At 43.2% G+C, this 25344-nt stretch overlaps 1 protein-coding gene across 2 annotated transcripts in view; it reads left to right on the top strand.

Moving 5' to 3' along the window:
- Positions 1-25344, top strand: part of Ire1 (serine/threonine-protein kinase/endoribonuclease Ire1) — a 388825-nt gene that overhangs the window by 227635 nt on the left and 135846 nt on the right. For both annotated transcript variants that reach the window (XM_068388550.1, XM_068388551.1), the window contains exons 10-11: positions 11158-11336; positions 16834-17033. In XM_068388550.1, the coding sequence (XP_068244651.1) occupies positions 11158-11336; positions 16834-17033 (379 nt within the window). The remainder of the gene's footprint in view (positions 1-11157; positions 11337-16833; positions 17034-25344) is intronic.

Genomic DNA, 25344 nt, shown 5'->3' with positions numbered 1-25344 from the left:
CTTCTCTTAGATCTTATTACCATAGCTAAAGAGTCTCTTCTGACCTAAGAGGAAAATGGCCACTGAACAATTACAGTGCAGTAGTTAACCCCTTGAGAGAAGAAGAATTGTTTGGTAATCTCAGTGTTGTCAGGTGTATGAGGACGGAGGAGAATATGTAAAGAATAGGCCAGCCTATTCCGTGTGCATATAGGCAAAGGGAAAATGAACCGTAACCAGAGAGAAGGATCCAATGTAGTACTGTCTGGCCAGTCAAAGGACCCCATAACTGTCTAGCTCTAGTATCCCAACAGGTGGTTGGTGCCCTTTTCAACCTACTACCTACTATTCGCTATAGGTTCAAGAGCTGTAAAATATGCAGCTCTAAGTCTTTAAAACAAGCTCTTACTAGACATCGAAAGACTGAAGATACTGAGGATTTTAAGAAGAAACTGAAGACTTTCTTGTTTTCTAAGTGCTTTGATATATGAATTTGACATTTTATTTGCGGCAGGAACATCAGGTGGCTTCGTCTGTACCACTCAGTGGTACCTAATACCAAACAAGCAGACTGACTTGGCGCTTTTTATGTTAGGGTGAATCGCCTCCTACCAACCTCAGATGTCGCTTGGTGGTAGCTCTTCTGTGAGTCAGGCAACAGTTTGTATATGTTCAATGTTGGTGACCTTGACTGGCGTTTGTCATAAGTACAAGTCACCTAACATGGATGCTTCGTTCAGTTTAGGCACTCATTTCATGAAACGATTCACCTACTACCTGTCCTCTCTTTTTGGGGAGCTATTCACCTCCTTTCAGCCCCCAGATGTCGGTTGGCGGCATCTCCTCCGGGAGTCATGCAGTAGTTTGTTTGCATTCAGTATTAGCCCCCTTGGCGGGTGTTTGTCATGAGCCCAAATTGCCTAACACAGACTATTCAGTCAGTCTAGGTGCTCATATCATGGAACGAGTCTTCTACTGCCTGTTCACTCTCATTTTTGACAGCAGCGCCTTCTCCTGTGAGGTAACAAGTAGTCTGCCAGTTGGTGTTGGGGACCTTGGACTGTGTGAAGCTTCCCCCATTTCTATTTGACTCTAAAACCAGTAAGAAAGTTAGGCAATTTACGGGAGACGGAGTTGCCAACCATACTTTTTCCATCTGCTTATTTTGTCATTCTCAGGAGTGGTTCGGTATTTGGTAGTGCCTTGCTGTTTGGCGCCTTTGAGGATTTAATAACAGGTCTATCCTGGCAAATGTTCCGATCCTACACTGAAACAATTGATCGGTCCTAGGCACCCCTTTACAGGGGAATGAGTCGCCTCCCTCCTGTGAACCCAATTTTCTCTTTGATGACAACAACATCCTATTAAATCAGGCAACAGGTGGTTGCTTTGATGTTGGGATAGCCTCCCCCCTTACGTCGCCTGTCACGGATCCAATTGGACTTTTAGAATATTTCTCATGAGGATGGAGATGCCATGTGCTAATTTGTCCCTCCTTTCTCAAAATGAATTCAATAGTGTCGTATTCTTGCTATTGGGGTTTATGTCGTTGGGCCCTCTCGGCAAGTTTTCGAGTCTAGTCGTCTAGCCTTTAAGCCCCCTGCCACCTTGGCTAGTTGGTTCTACTGGCAAGGAAGAGAAGCATCTTTAGGTCTCTCTCCTCAGTATTGAGAGTGTTTTAATGCTACCCTTTCTTGAGAATTAAGTAGCATCAAAAGTCTTCAACTCATTAGTGGTCTTTATAGCAAGTTCTTCCCTTCCTGTCATCACTAATTAAACAGATTCAATCTGAGTCTCTTTTTTTTTTTTTTTTTTTTTTTTACACTCTAGTCCTTGTCTTCTTGCGAGAATGATATTGGCTCTTGTATTTGTTGTCAGATTTTTTGTGATGCTTGGCTTGGGGGAGAGAGAGTTAGGTGATTGACAGGCTTTGGTCCCCAGGGGAGATATGTTTGCTTTCCATTTGGTTGCCTCATGGCGTCTTACCAAAGGGATTGTCTTATCTGGTCTCTTTTCTGGTGACAATTTACCCATTTCTGCACCTTTTCTTTATATGATGTTGTGTCGACATTCTAATCAGGTGCGCTTTTCATTGTCTTCCCCGGAGAGGATGCTTGGACTGGGGTTTGTCCTCTCCCCTAAGATTGGTTTCAGCTGACCTCACTCTGGATTGACCTTCAGTTCTTTCTCTGTCTTCTTTTACACAGTTCGCTGCATCAGCTAAGAATGGTTCAGGTTTAAGTTTGGGGTTTTCTCGCTTTATGCTTATTCTCCCATCCCGTTAAAAAGGGAAATTCCACCAGCTCCCTCCTCTTTGTTAATGTGGATAATTGTGCTAGATAAATTGTCCTAAGTTAATGTTTATTAATATGGAATTTTCAAAAAACCAAGATTAATATTGATAATGCTTACCTGGATAATTTAGCTAGTCCCACCCATCCTTCCCCACCCCTGTTATTACATAACTGGAAGAAGAGTTGCGTGAACTCTCATTCCAGCCATCAGTGTTATTAACGGTGTTATGGAATTAGAGGTATCAGGGTTGCCAATAAGTTAAAAGCTTAGATGTGTTATTGGAATTCAGGGCTAGCTAATTTATCCAGGTAAGTACAGTATTGCTAATATTAATTTTAGTCTGAAATTTAGATTTTTTACGACCTAATATGTTTTATTTTTTTTATTAATTTTTTGGATATTTTGGTTGTATTGATGGCTTTTCAAATATGTTTGTTGATATATCTTGGTAGTATTGATAACGGATTTTGAGCAAAGCGAAATATCTATTTTTGGGTGATATAGCCATGTCGTCCTGATGGAATGTTCATTTAGGCAGCTCTCTAAGGGATATTTGACTACAGTGATACTCCAAGAGAATTGACTACAGGTCTCCAGAATTCTAACTCCTGGCGTGAGTATCCTTAGAATAACTCAAGGATATCGCATAATATCAGGGGACGTATTTCTTGATACGACACATGGCAATCTTCACCCTGAATAGAGTTTTCGCTCTGAGGGAGAAGAGTGGCGAATTTGAAGGGGAGCCGCTATCAAGGTCACCCAGTGGATCCCCTCCTGGTACCACCCCTGCGAACTATTCCTTGTTGCAATTAAGCACAGATAGCTGCAGATAGAGTAGTTTTGGGTGGGGATTTGTTACATGTGTGTATACTCCTTTTTTAGAAAGGAGGGCGGGTCCATCAGGACGACAAGGTTATCTCACCCAAAAATAGATTTTTCGCTTTGCTCAAAATCCGTTTTTTGGGCTCAGCCATGTTGTGCTGATTGAAGCTTACCAGTGAATTAACTTGAAAGTACTATATCTGTGGGTTTGTATAAGTGCCTTTACTTTGATTGAGTTTGTTATATGGTTTCCTAGACCTTTATATATGACAGTACCATTATTTGTCATATCCACTAAGCTTGGAACTAGCTTAGGGCTTCCTGCCCCCTGCAGGGAAAGTGTCGACTTCGACTATAAGGATTCAAAGTTTGTATCTCCATAGAGACGGACGGTAAATCTTAGAGATTACCCTTAATCCCTTGGAAATCTGTACTCTGATTTCATGTTGGGCCCTTCTAGGGTTTAATTAAAACTCTAGTATGCTGTATTCGTCTGTTACTGAGATAGCAGCAATAATAATACGTTCAGTTTTTTACCTTGTAGCTAAATTATCAATTGTAGTTACAATCAGGTATGAATCTGATCCAGCATAGAAAACACATCAGGGTCCATATTTTTCTCCTTATGGGAAAATATGTAATTTCATCGAAATGATGCCACTCAATAGAGATGTGAAACCAAATCTGACTGGTCTGTACAGATTTTGGAAATGCATGAACACCGTGACGCAACGTTCATTCGGCACTAGTGTTATCGGTCAGATATGCACCTATGTGGAACAGTGTAGTAATCATAGTTATGATTCGCACTTGAAGGTAAATGTACCCATTCACCCGATGCACTGGAAAATCCCAAAGCAGTTCACTGTATGTCGCAGGCTTAGACGACAGGTTCTTTAGACCTACCCGGCACCACCACAACATGTCTTATCTTATGTACTTGCTTCGAATAATGTTGGACGAAGTTCCGTGAAGAAGCAATTTTCTTAGGATCATGAACTGCGGGTGAGCTGTCAGGATCCGCTCTGCGAATAAATAGGTGAGCACTGCTCTCAGTTATTTTAGGGATAGATTTTTGATCCTGAGGTATTGCCTCGGAAAGGCTGTCCTTCCTTGAAGTCTGAAGTTCTACGAAGATAGATCTTAAGACCCCCTAATGGGCATAGGGAGACATCTTCCTTCAGTGGGCAGATTCTCCAAGGACCCCACCTTTTGGTGGGCAGTTCGTTTTGGCGAGAAAAGTAGGATCGGGAAAGGATTCAGTTCTCCCTCTTCTGTGAACTGAATATGGCCTATATTTCATTAACTTTAGTCCCTGAGGCTATTGCGAACAGAAAATTGACTTTCTGTATTAGCTCCTTTAGAGTACAATCTTCATTGTTTAGGTTCGAAGCATAGTGTAAGACTTTAACCAACGACCATGCTTTAGAGTGGTTGTCGGCTTGGGTCTAGTGTATGCTTTGGTACCTTAAAATGATTTTGCTTATGAGGTTCATCTCAAAGGCGTATAGAAGAGGTCTAGTCAAGGCCGACTTACACGTGGTTATCGCAGTGGAAGTCAGGCCTCGTTCAAGTAGGTAAAAGAAGAAACAGAGACAGAAACCTATGAAATTTCTGTTGGTTATCTTGTTTCACAAGGGGTGCCCCTTTCTTCCAAGACAATTCACATTGTCTCCTGGTTGGACTTGACTTGTACTCTACAATGAAGTCGGTCACATTCTCCGAGATCCCGAACTTTTGTTCGCTGTTAGGGTGAAAAAATCTTGATATGCAGGTTGTTGGTTCTCGGGGATGAAATGTAACAGCTGACTTCTGCACCAGATTTGATAAAGCTGGGTACGGCAGAGGAAACAGCTACAATTTCAATTCTAGAATTAGAGGAAACCAACTGTTTTTGGGCCATTTGGGGGCCACTACAGGGGCTGTTCCTTTGCAGGATACTAGCTTTTCGAGGACTTTAAGCAGGAGATTGGTTGGTGGAAGCAGATACATTCGATTCCATCCGTTCCAGTCGAAAGACATAACGTCTATCGCTTCTGCTTAAGGTTCTCGTAAGGGGCTACTAGTTCTTGTTGTCGCTCGTTGCAAAGAGGTCAATCTGCAGTTCCGGGACTTTTATCTAGAATAAAGGAGAATGAGTCTGCGTTTAGAGACCATTCTGTCTCCATCGGCTTTCGCCTGGATAGAGCATCCGCCATCACATCGCTGAATCCTTGAAGGTGAACTGCTTGATAATGCCATCTACTCTTCCTTGCTAGGCGGAGGATGGCTAACATCACATGGTTGATATGAGGTGAACTCGAGCCTTGTTGATTAGATATATTACTATCACCTCGTTGTTGAGAAGCAATCTGATGTGGACTGTTTTGCGAGGAGATAGTCTCCTCAACATCAGGAGGACTGTCATAGCCTCCAAGATGTTGATGTGAAAGTTTTGAACTGGAAAGATCAATTTCTTGCCCTGTCTTTTCATACGGATGACCTCCCCGTTCTTTCAGGGAGGCTTCCGTGTGTATCGCCACTGATGTTTGTGGTGGTTACAAGAAAATTGTCTGTGCTAGGCTCTTATTCATTGATCACGGCCTCAGTAGCGTGCGTAATCGGGTCAGTGTCAACCTTGTCGATCTCTTCGAGCGTTTGATGCCTATCTTCTCCAGACTCCTGGTGCATCCTTTGGCGGTGCTTCTTAGCACTGGATCTGTCACTATTGTGAACCGGAGAGAGCCCAGTGCTCTTTCCTGTTGGCATTATGAAATCCTCTTGTGTTGGATTAGACTCCTGACAGATACTGCTATTTTTCTCCCCTTCTTTAATAGAATGGAGAGGTGGTGTGACTGCAAGTTTCCATGGATTCACAACCATTGAAACTTGTGAGCTGGAGAAAAGCGAGACTTCTAGTGACCGGTCTTGAGGCCCAGGTGTTCCAGGAACTGGATCACCTTTCCGGCCGCTTGCAGACAAGTAGTCTTGGATGCTGCCTGGTAGGTGCCAGTATACATCTGCCAGGTCTATTGAGACTGTGTACGCCCCTTTTATGGTAGGAAGGTCCTTATGTGTTGCAATGTAGGCATCCGGAACTTGCTGTTCTCAATGAACTTGTTGAGTGGAGAGAAGTCTAGAATGACTCTGGGTTTGTCCGAGTCTTTCTTGGGAACACAAATCAGCCTTCCCTGGAATTTTGATGGACATCACTTTTCTCATTACCTTCTTACTCTAGAGTTCTAAGGTATATTCTTCCAATAACGGAGTGGAGTGTTGGAAGAATTTTGGAAAAGTGGGGTGGATTTTTGTTCCATATCCAACCAAGTCCATTCATAATTTGGCTGTGGTCCAGGGATCGAAGGTCCAACGATCCCGAAAGTGGAAAGGTCCGGCTCCTACCTGGAACCTCTCATTATTTAGAGGTTCCGGAGTACTTGTTTCCGTGACCACGTCCTCCTCTACCCTTGGGGGGGTTTCCGGAGGATCCTTTTTTTGGGCCCTTACCTTTGTAGGGCCAAAAGGTGGCCGAGTGCCTTTCAAAGCCTGGATTAAACACAGGTGACTGGCTACCAGCTGTTGAAGGACCATCTGTAACGTGGTTTACGGCTGGGCTACCATTTGAGGCACCGTGGTCATGGTCACGGTCAGAAATTGTGCAGTGCTAATGATGATTTCCTCTTTGAGGACATGCCCCACTTTTGGAGCAGGTTCCCATTCTCCGTGGTAGCTTTGGTAATGACCTCTTGGACCATTTCCTGTGGGAAAGGGTCCATGCCCCAGATACATGATGAAATCAGTTTTCTGGGTTCGTGTTTCACCGCTGATGCGGCAAACACATGATCTCTACCAGTCCTTTTTTGACCTGAGAAAAAACTTACAAATCCATCACAAGGGTGGAGCGTTACTAAAGGCCTGCACACATTTCTCAAGCAGTTCTGACGAGACAGGGAGGCGATAAGCTTATTTTTCGACTCCTGTTCCCTTCTCAAGGGATGGTTTGGTTCTCGTTAAACTGCTGACCCGCTATCTCCGGATCCAACTTCGATACAGAGAAGGTTAGATGTACTTCTTTCCACTTCTCCTCGCAGGTGGGCATAGCTAGAGACCTTTCTCTAGGATTGGGCAGGGTGTGCCCTCTTCGCCTGCTCTTCTAACACAGTCTAGGGCCCTCCCCAAAAGGGAGGAAGGAGCAATGACGGTTGAATGCTTCTTGTTCACTGCTGAGACTTTGGAGTTATATCCGGCCCCTTTCTGGGTCTTGGTAAGGATCGATTGAGCCTTGTCATGTTCGAGGAAAATGACTTCCTTCGGTATAGTCTCTTCGCAGGATGTAGGTTCATCTCGTAGTCTCACGAAGCAATCTGGGTACACTGAAAGCTGGGCCAGAACTGAAGCTCTTCAAGGGGATTGGGCCCCAACTTCTAGGAGATATAAAGCTTCCTATACAACTTGGGCATGTGTTCCGTCTACCCCCAGGGGTTGGTTCGGAACAGTGAGGGAGGTCAGATATTTTAAGGGGCTTAGCGGAGCCCCTGGAAGAGCCAGAGTGTTTCCTTCCCTGTACCTCTCTTTGGGATCTTGCTTATTCTCCTCTCGTTCCTTCCAAAACAGTGTCAGTGTCTGCTGGATCGACTCTAGGAGTGTTTTGCTCCTGCCGAACTGTCTAGCCAGTTGACGAGTTGGTGTTGAAGAGGTTGACGGCATAAGTTAATATGCCGGCACAGTGAGGTGAGGTACCTCAGTCATCGTCGAAACGGATCCTTCTTCCTCCATGGGTGGTTGAACCACTCCTTATACAGGGCCTTCTTGCAGTAGGTCCTGTCTGGTGTCAATGGACGCCTCTGGCATCCGATCTTGGTGGATGTCCAAGCCTTGTAGTGCCTATTGATGTCTGTGTCCACCATCTGTTGGATAGAGGGAGACTGGACCTGTGCCTGAGGCACAAGCGTATACGATTGAGCCTTAGGGAACACTAGGCTCTTCAAAATTTATCAGGTAGGTAAGGTCCCTGAAAGTTCTTCTGGAAGCCTCATACTCACCTTTGTTGGGTTCCCCTTGCTGTATCCCTTGACTCCATAGTGTCAGGAATGTCTTTTACAAAGCCGTTAGTTAGCAAGGTCAAGCGATTGGAGTGACCTTTCGAGTCCCGGAACCTCAGGGATCCAGATACGATGCAGCAGGTTCATAAGACGCGTACATCATATGCCCACAAAAGTCCATACTCTTGTGGTTGCAGAACACCCCTGTACACTTCGCCATCAGCTCCTCCTGTAAGGGAGAGAAGGGGGAATGAGTATTAGGTTGTTTATATTATTGAAATATATGCTAAAAATACGGTACCTCAGGGATCCAAATACGATGCAGTGGGGAGCATGAGACCTGCACATCTTGTGGCCATAAAAGGTCCTACTTTTGTGGTTGCAGGACAGGGCTGCACTTTTCACCTTGCCCTCCTCCTGTAAGGAAGGAAAGAGTGAAATGAGAATGGGATAATTTATCATACTGATAAATATACACATGTAGTAAATTGTAATCATTACTATTATAATTATAGCTTAGGATAGTAAGCTAGGAAGGTAATAGGAAAGACACATATTCGTGTTTCATGTCCAGGCAATTGCTGTGACCTCCCTCAATATTGATATTTTTAAAAATTTCCTTATTAGGGAAATATAGGGTGGAATAGCTCTCATACGTAGAGCTGGAGTCAGTGTATACTAGCACTAACTCTCCCACAAGAGAATATTAATACTGTAGGGTAAAGATTTTATGTTCTGATGATCTAGGATACATCAGAATGTTGAAGGAATGCTTCACTTCAACATTTGCTTAGCGGTCTCAACAATGGATTGTAAAAGGACTTACAGAATATGTTGGAAAATCATACTTCTGTATATTATATACTGTAGTTTTCTAACTGCTGTATTTCTATACTGCAGGAATACTGGCTACTGTATAGTCTTATACTGTAGTTCTGCTGGCATACTACCAGCTAGGCTAGTACCTGGTGGCACTAGCCAACAGAGAAAGAGAAAGAAGGGATAGAAGGACTACCGTATTACTATAGATTAGTACAATAATAAGGGTTGTAGTGACTCCTGTCTCTACTGCCTTCTTTCCAGAATGAGGATTCAAATGGAAGGGGAAAGATTGTATTTATTCTAGCTTCCATCCAGCCATAAAATCTGTTGCCAGCTGCACTGCCGGTTACAGGGTTTGTGGATGGCAGTCCAAGAGAGGACTCAAGAATACTCAAAGTTGTAATGGGTCTCCCACCGGCAGCCGTCATGGTTGGCACAACCTTTCCCGGAGCCTTGCTTCCATTAGGGGAAGGGTCGAAGCGGCAATCTAGCAGCCTTTGTAGGAGCCCGGCCGGCATCGTAATCAGCCCAGCAAGCGGGGAGATTGTAGAATACCGGCCACAGATGTTGTGACGGAAAGGACCGAAGGGGAAGGGAAAGGGACTTATATTTTTGCATAGAAAGAAGGCGGCACGTCTGCCGCCCAATGTCAGCAGCAAAACAAGGAAACATAGTTTCCTATGCCGGCGCCGTCTTGGGAGGCAGAAGAATAACGGTTCCTCAGCCTAAGACATTGCCAGATATAAGACATGTCTTCTAGACCACAAGGGAGAAGGTGGCGGCAACTGTACTACCCCTTTTGGTTGTGGACTAGGGAAGCTGGGCATCCTATGCCGGCAACTGTGAAACCGGCAGGGGAATGACTAATCCTCCGTCGGTAGAGTTGCCGACAACAAGACTGAATACAGTACTCTGAGTTACTGTTGTAAATCAAAGCCGGGGTACTCATCGGCAAAGAGGAAAGACAGAAACACTATCCCAGTCAAGCAGGAGTACACTACTCCGTGGCAAGACCAAAGATAGAGTTGAGAGGGAATGAAGGGTTTATCCTTAAATCTCTAAAAGAGACGAGTATCGAATTATGTAGTAATTTTAGGAGATGTGCTATCTCCGATTGAATTAATAAAACGATACAAGAGGATAACGTTACTAACGTATACTATAACGTATTTGGCTAGCCTAACACGAGTCTGGATCTTGGTTACGTTACGTCACGTCACCGAGGCCCTATACTGTATATACAATCGAAACGTTTAACAGAAGAGGAAATTTTACATGTGTAATCTTATCTTCACTAGTATAATTTGCCTAAATAGCTATAATTCATTAAAGCTAAATACCGGGGACGTCGTACTACTAACTAAATAAAGCATTTATGACGTACGACAGCGGTCCAAAATGGCCGATTCCGCTGATGGCTCTGCTCCACTAAACACATCTAAATTATGTTAATTTAACTGTGAGAAGGGAGCCAAAAATTATACACAGGAAAGATTAAATACTCAACTTTCCAGAGAATGGAGATGCTGGAGATTGCATTGTAATAATCCTTTATGAGAAGTAACAACACCGAGAGTGAGTGGGAGAAACACCGTGCTTAATTCGCTACTTCAAAAAGAAAAGTTCGCAGGGGTGGTACCGGGAGGGGATCCACTGGGTGATCTTGATAACGGCTCCCCTTCAAATTCACCACTCTTCTCCCTCAGAGCGAAAACTATATTCGGGGTGAAGATTGCCATGTGTTGTATCAAGAAATACGTCCCCTGATATTATGCGATATCCTTAAGAGTTATTTTAAAGATACTCGTGCCAGGAGTTAGAATTCTGGAGACCTGTGGTCAATTCTCTGGGAGTATCACTGTACTGTAGTCAAATATCCCTTAGAAAGCTTCCTAAAGGAACCTTCCATCAGCACGACATGGCTGAGCCCAAAAAGTCATATTTGCACGTAGTAAGTATTTGTCAAGTAGGTTGTAAGTTGAAGAATCCTGTAGGAAAATAGTAATATTACTTCAATATTACTAATATCTGTCTTTTTTATATGATTGTACAATATGCTAAGGAATAAAGAACATAGGAAATGGCCATATATTGCAATTTGAGTGCAATACAGCAATTTGGCAAGCCTTAAATACATTTTTAATAAATATAATTAATTGCATTTTCATACTAGGTACTGTATTACTTATTCAAATACTTTTTAAAAAATTTTCAGATGGCTTAGATGAGATGAAGCGATTCAATATTAGTTTTGTGACATCAGGCTCTGTCATTCGATGGTGGGGTGCTATTTTACATGTTCTGTGGTTATGGTTAACTGCAGATGTACTGAATCTTTTAGTAATTGTCCTCATTCTTGGTATGGGAGGAATTGGAGTTTTGCTCTACAGACAGGTATGTAGTATTTGAGTTAAGTGTTGTTAGCTTCTCTGTACTTTGACATCTCATTGTTCCTACACTTATACAAACCTTTATTCCATTAGAATAGGGAAATGTCTTCAGCAGAGCTGGAACGACTTTATAATTCATTAAAATCAGGCAATGAGTGCTGCTGAGAATCCCCCCTCCATGTCAGACGCTGTTTGTTTTATCTTCGGTCGTAACATGTACGGATGTACTGTTGTGCCCTAAACAAAATTTTTTATCTTTTTTTTTTTTTTCTCGCAGCAAGTGAACATTTGATGTTGCTATCGGTGAATGGATGTGAAGGAGATTCGTACTTGTGAAGAAAGGATGGGTGCTGCAACCCTTTCAATGGCCAATCTGGCTGTAGATCCACACTTTCTGTGCCTCTTGTAGGGAGCATGATTGTTTGCAATACTGACTGTGTGCCGGGTGTATGCCAAGGATTCTTTGGCAGTGGCAGGTGTATTCTTTGAAGGGGAGGAAGAGAGCCAAGCGTTCTATAATTTCAGTTTTGCCAACACCCAAGAAGACACTGAAGAAGTCTATCACCTCTTGTATTCCCTCATCACTTACATGTGCTACCGATGCTTATGTGCTTACGATACGACAAAGGAGGGGTGGAGAGCAGCATCGGCACATCAATGTCCTATAAATTCAAGCAGCCTGCCTAGCATTCCAAGAATGTTTGAGGAGGCACTTAGTATAGTTGAGTAGTGACAAGACCACTGAAGTGCCGTACAGTATGTCAACAAATAAGGTGGCATGATCTCGCACCTTCTCCATAAGCTGATCAAGCAGATGCACATTTAGTTGGTGTTTCGTACCGTAGAATATTCAGCAAGGTACATTTCAGGCAAGAGGAATGTACTAGCAGACACACACTGTTGCCAGGGACAGGTTGTAGGGTTAGAGCGGTACCTGCCTACTTGTGTAGTGGAGAATGTTCACTGAGGGGCTCTCCAGGGATCAACCTGTTTGCCACCCAGCAGAAGAGGAATCTCCCTGTGTTCTGTGTTCCTTTTGAGATCTATGGGCTATATTAGGAGACAACTTCTAACGGACTAAGTATGACCCTGAAGGCTCCCAGGTGGCCATATGCTGTAAGGTATCACGATTTGCAAGCTCATTTGGTCGAGGCCCTGAGAAAAATACCTGGTATCTCATGCTCATCTGTCAGCCTCACCTTCAGAGGTACAGTACCACAGTCCTTTAAGTCATTGGATCCTCATGGGTGGAAGCTATCCAGCATCTCTGCTGAATGAAAGATTTTTTGCGAGGCACTACAAAGGTGATGTCTGGATACATGCAATAGTCATATGCAGCTGTCTACCAGGGAAAGTGAGCCATCTTCTCCAATTTTTATTGTCGAAGGGATATCTTTCCAGTTGGAGCAAGTCTAGCGCAGATCGATGATTCCTTCGCTGAGAGAATTTCCTCTCATTTGCAGCTGTCAAAGGCTACCACTTGGCCTTGAGCATGGTCTGTTGACTAAAGAGAGAGAGAGAGATTTGAGGTTTTCTGGTATAAAATCTCTCTCTCTCTCTCTCTCTCTCTCTCTCTCTCTCTCTCTCTCTCTCTCTCTCTCTCTCTCTCTCTCTCTCTCTCTCTCTCTCTCTCTCTCTCTCTCTGTAAAAAATAAAATCTTGGTTCACATATTGTAACTTGAGTTTAATAATGAAATTAGCATGACTATTGTTAGTTGTGGCGATCAATTCTTCGTTTCAGGTAGTACAAGAAACAAAAACACAGCATTCGATTACAACAGCTGATTCTCCTCTCTCTCTCTCTCTCTCTCTCTCTCTCTCTCTCCTCTCTCTCTCTCTCTCTCTCTCTCTCTCTCTCTCTCTCTGGTGTTATACAATACTTACATATAGATGAAGAAACCAAAATAGGTTTTCTTAAAAAGTGTCAATTAAATACGAAACGAAAAAATTTACCGTGTATGCATCCATTTCAATCGTAGCTTAAAGTATGGCCTCTGATTTCGTCAGCAAACCTCTACTTTTTAGGAAACACCATTCTATTCCAGAAAATGTTTATTCTTTAAATAGTCAATTGCATTATAATAAAACATGTACTTATGTTTTTAAATTTCGGGTGTGTTTTAAAAATTGAGTATTGCTGACTTCTTTTTGTTTTACTTTTGGCTGTGATCACACCAGCTGATGTCTAGCTTCCGCTCTCAAGAATATGCGTGTATGAATACAGTAACAAAGAATTGTTTATACCATTTCTTAACTTATTCAAACCATATACAGTTAATATTACATAATCACCAATGTCTTATAACCCATCATATTTATTGTTTAGTACATTTAAAACCATCATTATCTCTCTCTCTCTCTCTCTCTCTCTCTCTCTCTCTCTCTCTCTCTCTCTCTCTCTCTCTCTCTCTCTCTCTCTCTCTCTCTCTCTCTCTCTCACCAAACATTATAGCGGTAACCTAATTGTTCGATGACTTTAAAAATCGGCATAGTACTTTCTTCTTCTTTTACCTTTTTTCCATATGGTTTCATAATTGAGGTAGGTACAAGTTGACCTATAACTGAAGTTAGGAAAAGTATTTTGGATATGGAAAGGACAATTATCTTTCGTAACAGTTTAGAATTATCGTAAATTATCATTCTGTCATTAGCGGCAGTTTGCTATTGTTGATTAAACACATAAGAAAAAAAAATTTCCAGCTTTGCTACGAATTTAGGAATTTATATGGATACGGTAAGTAAAATATTTGTAATAACATAATGTTTACTAAATGTTTGTAATATCATTAGTTATCACTTTGATCATGTATGTTTAATACGTTCGTTTGTTTATTATGATCGAAGATGGAGCGTACAGTAAACAAATGGAAGGTTTCCGTTTCAGGAGGCGTCATAAAGGAAAACATTATTTCATTTATTTCGAAGTTTTAAGAAAAATTAAGCAGAACAACATTGGTAATAACAAAATCATCATACAAAAACTAACCTATACACAGATGTATAAATATGTTCGTTTCTTCTTATGATCCGAGATAAACGTAAACAAAACAATGGTCGTCATTTTTTACTGTACTGTGCGTTTTGACGTGTTTAGGAAACGTATGATATAAAATCTCCTTTATTTTGATAATTTAGGATTTTCAATAATACAACAAAAGCCAGTCTATACAGTGATGGTTGTGCTATTCACCAGATTTCTTATACAATAGATATGAAAAACTTATTAAAATTTCTCCGTATTTTAGGTCTTGTTATAACGGGAAATATATGGTATTTACACCCATCCTGGTTGTAATTTTAACATTTTTCAAGTTTCCAAACTTTAAAGTATAACAAATGTTTGATGTATTTACAAGAATAATTTGATAGCATAGAAAATACAGTATAGTACATAGAAAGTATTGGAAATGGGTAGTATACACGTTTGAATAGGCAAGTTGCTGGTTGCCATGGCCCTAATGGAATTATTTCTGTTATTTGTGTGTTTCAAAATATGCGAATTTCCATTTATACGAGGTCATTGATCGACCAAATTCTCGCATAATTCGGGACCCTACTGTATTGGTAAATCCATACTGAAAGGGTTAAGGAAGGTAAGGCACTGTACTTAAAGGGAATGAAGATGCTCTGCATCAGTGGACCTTAGGCTCCTGATCTGAGGAGCTAGGGCATTCATTATCCGAGGAACCATTTGTTGTTTTATTAGCTAAGATGCTCCTTATATGAGGAGCTGAGCTTTTTCTCAAATAATGAAATAAATTGGGCTGTTCTTTATCTAAAGAACTTAGTTGCTTATTGAAGGACTCAAGCTGCTCATAAAGGGAACTAAGTCATTCTTTTAAAAATGAGCTAAAACTGATTCTCATCAAAGAAATGAATCTCATCCTCCAAGAAGTTGAGCTACCTCATATTAAAGGACTTAAACCAATGATCAAAGGACCTGAGCCATTTATTATTATTATTATTATTACTTACTAAGCTACAACCCTAGTTGGAAAAGCAGTATGCTATAAGCCCAGGGGCTCCAACAGGGAAAATAGCTCAGTGCGGAAAGGAAAAAGGGAAAATAAAATATTCTAAGAAGAGTAACAACAATAAATATCTCCTATATAAACTATAAAAACTTTAACAAAACAAGAGGAAGAGAAATAAGATAGGAGAGTGTGCTCGAGTGTACCCTCAAGCAAGAGAACTCTAACCCAAGACAGTGAAAGGCCATGGTACAGAGGCTATGGCACTACCCAAGACTAGAGAACAGTGGTTTGATTTTGGAGTGTCCTTCTCCTAGAAGAGTTGCTTACCATAGCTAAAGAGTCTCTTCTACCCTTACCAAGAGGAAAGTGGCACTGAACAAGTACAGTGCAGTAACCCCTTGGGTGATGAAGAATTGTTTGGTAATCTGTGTTGTCAGGTGTATGAGGATAGAGGAGAATATGTAAAGAATATGCCAGATAGATTGACCTAAGCTGCAAATCATGAAAGGAAACAAGCTACTCAGAATCAGTGTCCTATGGCCCTCTATCATTTTGTTTCTGAAATTCTATCCGTATTAGATTTACTCGACCGTAGAGATCCCAGTTCTTCTATCCGTATTAGATTTACTCGACCGTAGAGATCCCAGTTCTTGTCTTTTTCAGAAAAGGCTACCTCACCCTCCCCTCTAGTAACTAAATCATAGATTGCCGAGTATAAATGCAAGCTCTTTGGATGGCTGATTTCCATTGAATGACTATACATTATAATCTTTAGCCATGCCACTGATTTAGGCCGCTAACAAGAACTTTTTCCTGCCTTTAGAGTTACTATACAACTCACTTTAGAATATCCTGAGTCAAAGATGTTCAAAAGCTTTCGTCAGACTAATTTTTCCTTGAAGTGTAATTATGTTTATGGAAGGATATTTCTTTTTCATTTCCATTTTTGACTCGGAGGTGCAGCTGAGGAAGCTTATCCAAGGAGAGGAGACTTAATTCCTAAAATATTAGACTGGTGCCCTCTATCTCAGAGAAACCATGGCCCTCTGACCCAGTCACTTCAATGACTCCGAGTGATCTAGAAGAATGTCATGCTTTAATTCAGATCTTTAATATCCTTGGCAAAATTTGATAACTCTATCTTTGAGGGGCATATTGAATTATATTAAGCAACATTAAAAGATAAGAAAATTTCTTTTGGAAAACTTGTTGCTTCATCAATAATTTTGTCAGGGTTGGATGGTTTGCTAGCATGAGCTCTATTGGGTCACGCAGAAGAAAATTTTGTGTCAGGAAGAAAGATACATTAACCATTAGAAATATAGGTTTTTAGATTACATTTAACATTGCCTTTGAAGGAAATATAGCCAGTATTATTATTTGATGTACTTTTTTTATAATTGTTTATTGCTTTATGCTATATTTTATTTTCTGAAGTTCTTGGATATTTTAACTTGTAGGTTCTCTTACTTTTTGTTTAGTTTGGAAACTTATACTTATATTAATCTGCTTTTCATCTTATTACAGGCAAGGGATTATGCACGTCTCACTCGAGAAATGTCTTCGGGTCGTATGTGGTCTCAGGGTTCGGCAACTTCTGGAAGTTCCAAGGGAAGTGTTACTGCAACAGCTGAAGAACTTGACAATGGGAATATTCGTGTAGGAAAGATAGTGTTTGACCCACAGCAGCTTCTTGGAAAAGGCTGTGATGGGACTTTTGTATTTCAGTGAGTTAACATTGATTCAATATTGTTTTATGGCATGAGTAAAAATTACAAGGAACATTTTTTTTTCCTATGTGCATACAAGCCGTTTGTCTGGATAAGTGTTAGCAACCTATGATCTGTTGAGGTCATGAGAGTATGAAGAAATGTCTTTTCATGCATTGAGATGTTGTGGTCCTATTTTGCAATGGGTGCAAGCGGTTGAAAAATTTTTGCTTGTATTTTTATCGTGTTTAGAGACTGGTGGGACGGAAAGGGACTCTGCTGATATGCTAGCATGAGGTCTCCACCTATTGTTGTGTTGGCTATTCATCTGATACCAGGAAAAAAATTACCTCAATATTGCCTCCAGAAGGGACACACCTCACCCTTCCACAATGCTTGCTGAATTATAGTATAAAAGTAGCTTTCCATGATAGAATAGCGAAATTTGTGTTATAAACATCATAGCCAATAGTCAGTAGGCCATGGACTGTGTCGAATATATTCAGCCATTTTGTTGTCCCTTAATTCTATCCCCATAGGTGATTGATATTTGGCAGTCTAGGTGTATCTGTATGTGTTAATCAGAGTACAGTCAAGTCTCGTTATTCACGATAGTTAGGTTACAGACATAGGCGCGAAAAGTGAATTTTCGCGAATAAACACTACATTAGGGTGGGCTAATTCCTTATCTAAAAGGTCACTTCCCCTTGTCACAAGCGGGTGATAGAGCTGATGATTAACACAGTAAATACTGTCTAATATTGTTTTAATTTTGTTTCTAAAAGACTTTATAATCATATGTACAGTGTACAGTACATTTGCACACATGTACAGTACACTACGTACTGGACACAGTAAGGTTACAGTACAAAATGAGTGCTAAGGTAAAGTTTACCTAGTCATCATTATCCCCTTACTGTTGTGTCTAACAAAAGTTGTTCCTATCTAGTAATACTGTACTGTAACCTAATACTCACTGATACTGTACTATATATTACTGTAATATATGTACAGTAATATAACTACAGTACAGCTTAACTGTACTTACTATAAGTGTTCTATGTTTTCCTTCAAGACTCGTAGCCTACACCGCTACTCTAGGAGCATGACGCAACTTCTTATGAGTTGTCTCTTGCGCAGTATGTTATCTAAACTTTTTTAAACAGAAATACAGCTTATTTTATAAACTAAAAACTTAAATATCTCGATATTAATTGTTTCTCTGAAATAGATATGGCTGGTGCCCTGGCCAACCCACTACCTAGTACCATTTTCCTAACAACTGATACAGACGACTGAAACTCTTGATATCGTTGCTCTGTGTTCTGATGATGGAAATAATAAGATTACTCGGTAAAACACTGAAAGAAAATCCTTTTATTTGCCAGCACGCTTTCTGCCAAAAAAACTTCATAAGACATGTGACGTGAAATGATAGAAAATACTAACTTACCAAGCAAAAGTATTTTAATTTTTTCAATATTAATCTTACCCGATGATCATGTAGCTGTCAACTCCGTTGCCCGACAGAAATCTACGGTCGGGATACGCCAGCGATCGCTATCCAGGTGGGGGTGTACACAACAGCGCCATCTGTGAGTAGGTACTCAAGTACTTCTTGTCAACAAGAACTCAATTTTTCCTCTGTCGTGCCGCCGGCAAGACCTACTTGGATACGCTGTTGATTCTGGAGTTGTTGTTCACGATTTGGTGATGTATTTACTCTAGAGTTTAGCCTTCGCTATTCAGGAAGCTTTATCATTAGCTTAGCAAGCTTTTGGAATTAATTTGGATTAATTGTTAACGAACTTTGCTAGATTTTGGAATTCCCCCTTGACTACTTCTAAATTCAAGATGTCTGACCAGTCTCAAGTCCCTAAATACAGGCAGTGTAGTGTTAGGACTTGTGCTAGGCGTCTTCCGAAGGCCTCTATAGATCCTCACACCGTTTGTTCCAATTGTAGGGGTAAATCCTGTCAATTGGAAGATCGATGTGGGGAATGCGCTGGGCTTTCGGAATTCGATTTTAACGAATTCCTCAAAAATGCACGTAGGTTAGAGAAGGAGAGAATCAGGAGGAGTTCTTCTCGCTCTGTGGATTTTTCCTCTCCCCATGCCCCTCAACCTTTTCCTTCCCCTGTGGTGGTGACTCCCGAACCTGCTACTAGTGCTCAGCCATCCATGGCGGATATGTTGCGTGCCATTCAGGCTCTTGGTGACCGAGTGGAGTCATTGGCTAATGACCGTAATCAGCTCTTGGCAGATGTCAGAGAGCTGAAAGCGAAAAGTGCAGTGGGAAGTGTTATCAGTGCTAGTGATGTGAAAAGTGTCAGTGTCAGTGTTGCGCATGAGGGTACATCTGTGCGTGCCAGTCGTCCTCCCAGTCCGGGACCTCTTGCAAGCTCCCAAGCCCAGGGGAGAAGCAATGTCGAAGGACCAAAGGGTTCGGCAGGCCTTGATCGGCGCACGGATGTATCCTCAGTGGTTGCGGACGTATCTGTTCAAGATCGTCCCATCCACAAACAGACGAATGAGCCCTTACATTCCTCGTCTGTGGAAGAAGTTTCCAGGAGGAAACGATGGACCAAGGTCTCACGACCGCTCAAACGTAAGGTCCCTTCCGAGCGAGTCCAACGGCCCAGGTGTAGCCACTGGGTCAGTTCGGACTCGCTGCAGTCATCTGATGACTGCACACCTCCCAAGAGAGGTAGAGTGGTTCCACAACAGGCCTCTGCTCCGTCTGTTGTTGCTCCAACCACGGTAGACCCTAAGTGGTCCATGCTGCAGACTATGCAGTCTCAGCTTGCGGCATTCATGCAGGAGTATCATGCTGAGAAGGTTAACACTGCTCCTGTTAACCTACAACCCGCCGAGGTTGTGCGCTCAGCAGATACTGCGGCTGCCTGCTCCCACACTCCACCTGTGAGAGCTCCACCACCGATGCGCAGTCCTCCCTGCCAGACGCATGTTCTTGCTGCTGTTGAGCTGCCGGGTTCCAGCACTATGCGGCTTTCTCCGCAGCCCATGCGGCATGCGCCGCATACCATACAGCATGCTCCGCATACCATACAGCATGCTCCGCAACCCACCGCAGCCCCACCCACGCACCAGCACTCTGCTTTTGTTGTTGCCAGCTCGCAGACTGACCAGCAGCGGCATGATGTTGGATCCGCAGCTACGCATGCACCCGTTCTGCCGGATTCAGCCGTTCAGCTTTCTGCTCTGCCTTTGCCACTTCCTACTCAGCTTTCGGATGATGGAGTATCAGATGACGAAGCTGCACACTTGGATGAGCCACACTCCGACTTTGAAGGGCCCAAGTCTACGCCTCCCTCCTTAGACTTTCGTAAAGTCCTTGCCTTGTTCAGGGACTTGTATCCTGAGCAGTTTGTGTCTGCAACCCCTCGCTCTCCTCCCTCCGAGTTTGCTCTGGGCATGCAGTCTGCTGCGCCTGCCTTCACCAAGCTTGTTCTCGCACGATCATCTAAGAGAGCTTTGAGGGTTATGGGAGAGTGGTTGCATTCCAAGAAGCAACTGGGAAAGACTGCATTCATCTTTCCTCCTACCAAGCTTGCTTCCAAGTCGAGCGTCTGGTATGCCACGGGAGAGGAACCCGGCTTGGGAGTTCCTGCCTCTGCCCAGGGCGACTTCTCAAGTCTGGTTGACTCTCCCCGCAGGTTGGCTATGAGACGATCGAAGATCTGCTGGTCCTTTTCTGATATGGATCATCTGTTGAAGGGAGTCTTTCGTGCCTTCGAGATCTTCAACTTTCTCGATTGGTGTTTGGGAGCCTTAAGCAGGAAGACTTCCCCTTCAGATAGGGACTCTGCCATGCTGATCATGTCTAGCATGGACAAAGCCATTCGGGATGGGTCTGGTGAACTTGCGGCTTCGTACGTGTTGGGAGTGCTCAAGAAGAGAGAACATCTTTGCTCCTTCTTATCGGCTGGTATCACTCCTTGCCAGAAGTCAGAGTTGTTGTTTGCTCCTCTCTCCAAGTGTCTGTTTCCGGAGGAGCTGATTAAGGGGATGGCTGCCTCTCTTATCCAGAAGGATACCCATGATCTGATGGCATCTTCTGCACGTAAGGCTAAAACCTTACCTTCCGTGCCTAGACCCTTCCGCCCTGCAGCAGTAGACACTCCTGCAACTCGGTTCATCCCGCCCTTTCGTGGCAGAACCTCCAGCAGAGGAGGTACCCGTGCCGACAGTCACCGTGGCAAATCCAAGAAGGGTTCCAAGTCCGCAAAAGGCAAGTTCTGACTTTCTTCCTCTCCAGACAGCAGTGGGAGCCAGACTCAAGACCTTCTGGCAAGCTTGGGAGAGCAGAGGTGCAGACGCTCAGTCTGTGAAGTGGCTAAGGGAGGGATACAGAATTCCGTTCTGCCGCAGTCCCCCTCTAGCTACATCTCCCATCAACCTCTCTCCCAACTACAAGGAGAAGGACAAGAGGCTAGCGTTGCAACAAGAGGTGTCGCTCTTGCTACAAAAGGAAGCGGTAGTCATAGTCCGGGACCATCAATCCCCGGGCTTCTACAACCGTCTCTTCCTGGTAGCGAAGAAGACAGGAGGTTGGAGACCGGTGCTGGACGTCAGTGCTCTCAATGCTTTTGTCACCAAGCAGACGTTCACGATGGAGACGACGAAGTCGGTCCTAGCAGCGGTCAGGCAGGAGGACTGGATGGTCTCGTTAGACCTGAAAGACGCGTACTTTCACGTCCCCATCCATCCAGACTCCCAACCTTTCCTAAGGTTCGTCTTTGGAAAGGTTGTGTACCAGTTCCAAGCCCTGTGCTTTGGCCTAAGCACGGCACCTCTTGTGTTTACCAGACTGATGAGGAATATTGCGAAATTCCTTCACTTGGCAGACATCAGAGCCTCCCTCTATTTGGACGACTGGCTTTTAAGAGCTCCAACAAGTCGTCGCTGTCTGGAGAATCTCAGATGGACTATGGACCTGACCAAGGAACTGGGCCTCCTGGTCAATATAGAGAAGTCCCAGCTCGTCCCATCCCAGACCATTGTCTATCTAGGTATGGAGATTCAGAGTCGAGCTTTTCGGGCTTTTCCGTCGGCCCCAAGGATCAATCAAGCCCTAGAATGCATCCAGAGCATGCTGAGAAGGAACCGATGTTCAGTCAGGCAGTGGATGAGTTTAACAGGGACACTTTCTTCGCTGGCCCAGTTCATCGAGTTAGGGAGACTCCACCTCCGCCCCCTTCAGTATCATCTAGCTGCTCACTGGATAAAGGACACGACGCTAGAGGCGGTCTCAGTGCCTGTTTCCGAAGAGATGAGGTCTACTCTAACGTGGTGGAAGAACAGCATTCTTCTCAAGGAAGGTCTACCTTTGGCTGTTCAGACCCCCGACCACCGTCTCTTCTCGGACGCATCGGACACGGGCTGGGGTGCGACACTGGACGGACAGGAATGCTCGGGCACATGGAATCAGGAGCAAAGGACACTTCACATCAATTGCAAGGAGTTGTTGGCGGTTCATCTGGCCTTGATAAACTTCAAGTCCCTCCAGCTAAACAAGGTGGTGGAGGTGAACTCCGACAACACCACAGCCTTGGCTTACATCTCCAAGCAGGGAGGGACTCATTCGAGGAAGTTGTTCGAGATCGCAAGGGACCTCCTCATTTGGTCAAACGATCGAAAGCTTTCGCTGGTAACGAGGTTCATTCAGGGCGATATGAATGTCATGGCAGATCGCCTCAGCCGGAAGGGTCAAGTCATCCCCACAGAGTGGACCCTTCACAAGAATGTTTGCAGCAGACTATGGGCCCTGTGGGGTCAGCCAACCATAGATCTATTCGCTACCTCGATGACCAGGAGGCTCCCGATGTATTGTTCTCCGATTCCAGACCCAGCAGCAGTTCACGTGGATGCCTTTCTGCTGGATTTGTCCCATCTCGACCTGTATACGTTCCCGCCGTTCAAGATTGTCAACAGGGTACTTCAGAAGTTCGCCTCTCACAAAGGGACACGGCTGACGTTGGTTGCTCCCCTCTGGCCCGCGAGAGCATGGTTCACCAAGGTACTGCAATGGCTAGTCGACGTTCCCAGGACTCTTCCTCTAAGAGTGGACCTTCTGCGTCAACCTCACGTAAAGAAGGTACACCCAAACCTCCACGCTCTTCGTCTGACTGCCTTCAGACTATCGAAAGACTCTCAAGAGCTAGAGGCTTTTCGAAGGAGGCAGCCAGAGCGATTGCCAGAGCAAGGAGGACATCCACTCTCAGAGTCTATCAGTCTAAATGGGAAGTCTTCCGAAGCTGGTGCAAGGCGAATGCAGTTTCCTCAACCAGTACCACTGTAACCCAGATTGCTGACTTCCTGTTACATCTAAGGAACGTAAGATCCCTATCAGCTCCTACGATCAAGGGTTACAGAAGTATGTTGGCAGCGGTATTCCGCCACAGAGGCTTGGATCTTTCCACCAACAAAGATCTACAGGACCTCCTTAGGTCTTTTGAGACCTCAAAGGAACGTCGGTTGTCCACTCCAGGCTGGAATCTAGACGTGGTTTTAAGGTTCCTAATGTCATCAAGATTTGAACCGCTCCAATCAGCCTCTTTTAAGGACCTCACATTAAAAACTCTTTTCCTCGTGTGCTTAGCAACAGCTAAAAGAGTAAGTGAGATCCACGCCTTCAGCAGGAACATAGGTTTTACTTCTGAAACGGCTACATGTTCCTTGCAGCTCGGTTTTTTGGCTAAAAACGAGCTTCCTTCCCGTCCTTGGCCTAAGTCGTTCGAGATCCCAAGCCTGTCCAACTTGGTGGGGAACGAACTAGAGAGAGTACTTTGCCCAGTAAGAGCTCTTAGGTACTATTTAAGAAGGTCAAAGCCATTACGAGGACAATCAGAAGCTTTATGGTGTGCTATCAAGAAGCCTTCTCTACCGATGTCTAAGAACGCAGTTTCTTACTACATCAGGCTTCTGATTAGAGAAGCACATTCTCATCTGAAGGAAGAAGACCTTGCTTTGCTGAAGGTAAGGACACATGAAGTGAGAGCTGTTGCTACTTCAGTGGCCTTCAAACAGAACCGTTCTCTGCAGAGTGTTATGGATGCAACCTATTGGAGAAGCAAGTCAGTGTTCGCATCATTCTATCTCAAAGATGTCCAGTCTCTTTACGAGAACTGCTACACCCTGGGACCATTCGTAGCAGCGAGTGCAGTAGTAGGTGAGGGCTCAGCCACTACATTCCCATAATCCCATAACCTTTTTAACCTTTCTCTTGAATACTTTTTATTGTTGTTCTTTGGGTTGTACGGTAGGCTAAGAAGCCTTCCGCATCCTGGTTGATTTGGCGGGTGGTCAAATTCTTTCTTGAGAAGCGCCTAGGTTAGAGGTTGTGATGAGGTCCTTTAGTATGGGTTGCAGCCCTTTATACTTCAGCACCTAGGAGTCGTTCAGCATCCTAAGAGGACCGCTAGGCTCAGTAAGGAAGACGTACTTAAAAAAGGCAGAGTAATAGTTCAAGTCGACTTCCTTACCAGGTACTTATTTATTTTATGTTTGTTATTTTGAATAACTGATAAAATGAAATACGGGATACTTAGCTTCTTTGTTAACATGCATGCTGGTCTCCACCCACCACCCTGGGTGTGAATCAGCTACATGATCATCGGGTAAGATTAATATTGAAAAATGTTATTTTCATTAGTAACATAAATTTTTGAATATACTTACCCGATGATCATGAATTAAAGAACCCGCCCTTCCTCCCCATAGAGAACCAGTGGACCGAGGAGAAAATTGAGTTCTTGTTGACAAGAAGTACTTGAGTACCTACTCACAGATGGCGCTGTTGTGTACACCCCCACCTGGATAGCGATCGCTGGCGTATCCCGACCGTAGATTTCTGTCGGGCAACGGAGTTGACAGCTACATGATCATCGGGTAAGTATATTCAAAAATTTATTTTACTAATGAAAATAACATTTTTAATGTAATAGAAAATATATTATTTCAAAGAAAATATTTTTCCTATAAGTGTACTTCCATTAACTAAATATTGATCTATTATCAGAGAAGAAATAAAAGTAGCGTAGAGTTAAATTTTCTGTTCGTAGTACAGTACTCATAACAACCAATACAGACTCACGAAATACTTTGTATAGTTAATATTTCGATAACGGGAATACTAATATTAATCGTTAGCTTATTGGAAGGAAATCACTCTATTTCCTGCTCGCTTTCCGCTGGTAATATGATGTCACCCGACCTATGATATGAACTCGACAGATATTAAAACTTTTAATAATGTATTTTTTACTGAAAATGGATTCTGTATATCATCAGTAAAAGAAAATACTAA

The sequence above is a fragment of the Palaemon carinicauda genome, chromosome 15 (genome assembly GCF_036898095.1).
Source record: "Palaemon carinicauda isolate YSFRI2023 chromosome 15, ASM3689809v2, whole genome shotgun sequence".
In the NCBI taxonomy this organism is placed as follows: Eukaryota; Metazoa; Arthropoda; class Malacostraca; order Decapoda; family Palaemonidae; genus Palaemon; species Palaemon carinicauda.
This window is presented reverse-complemented; position numbering and strand designations above follow the sequence as displayed.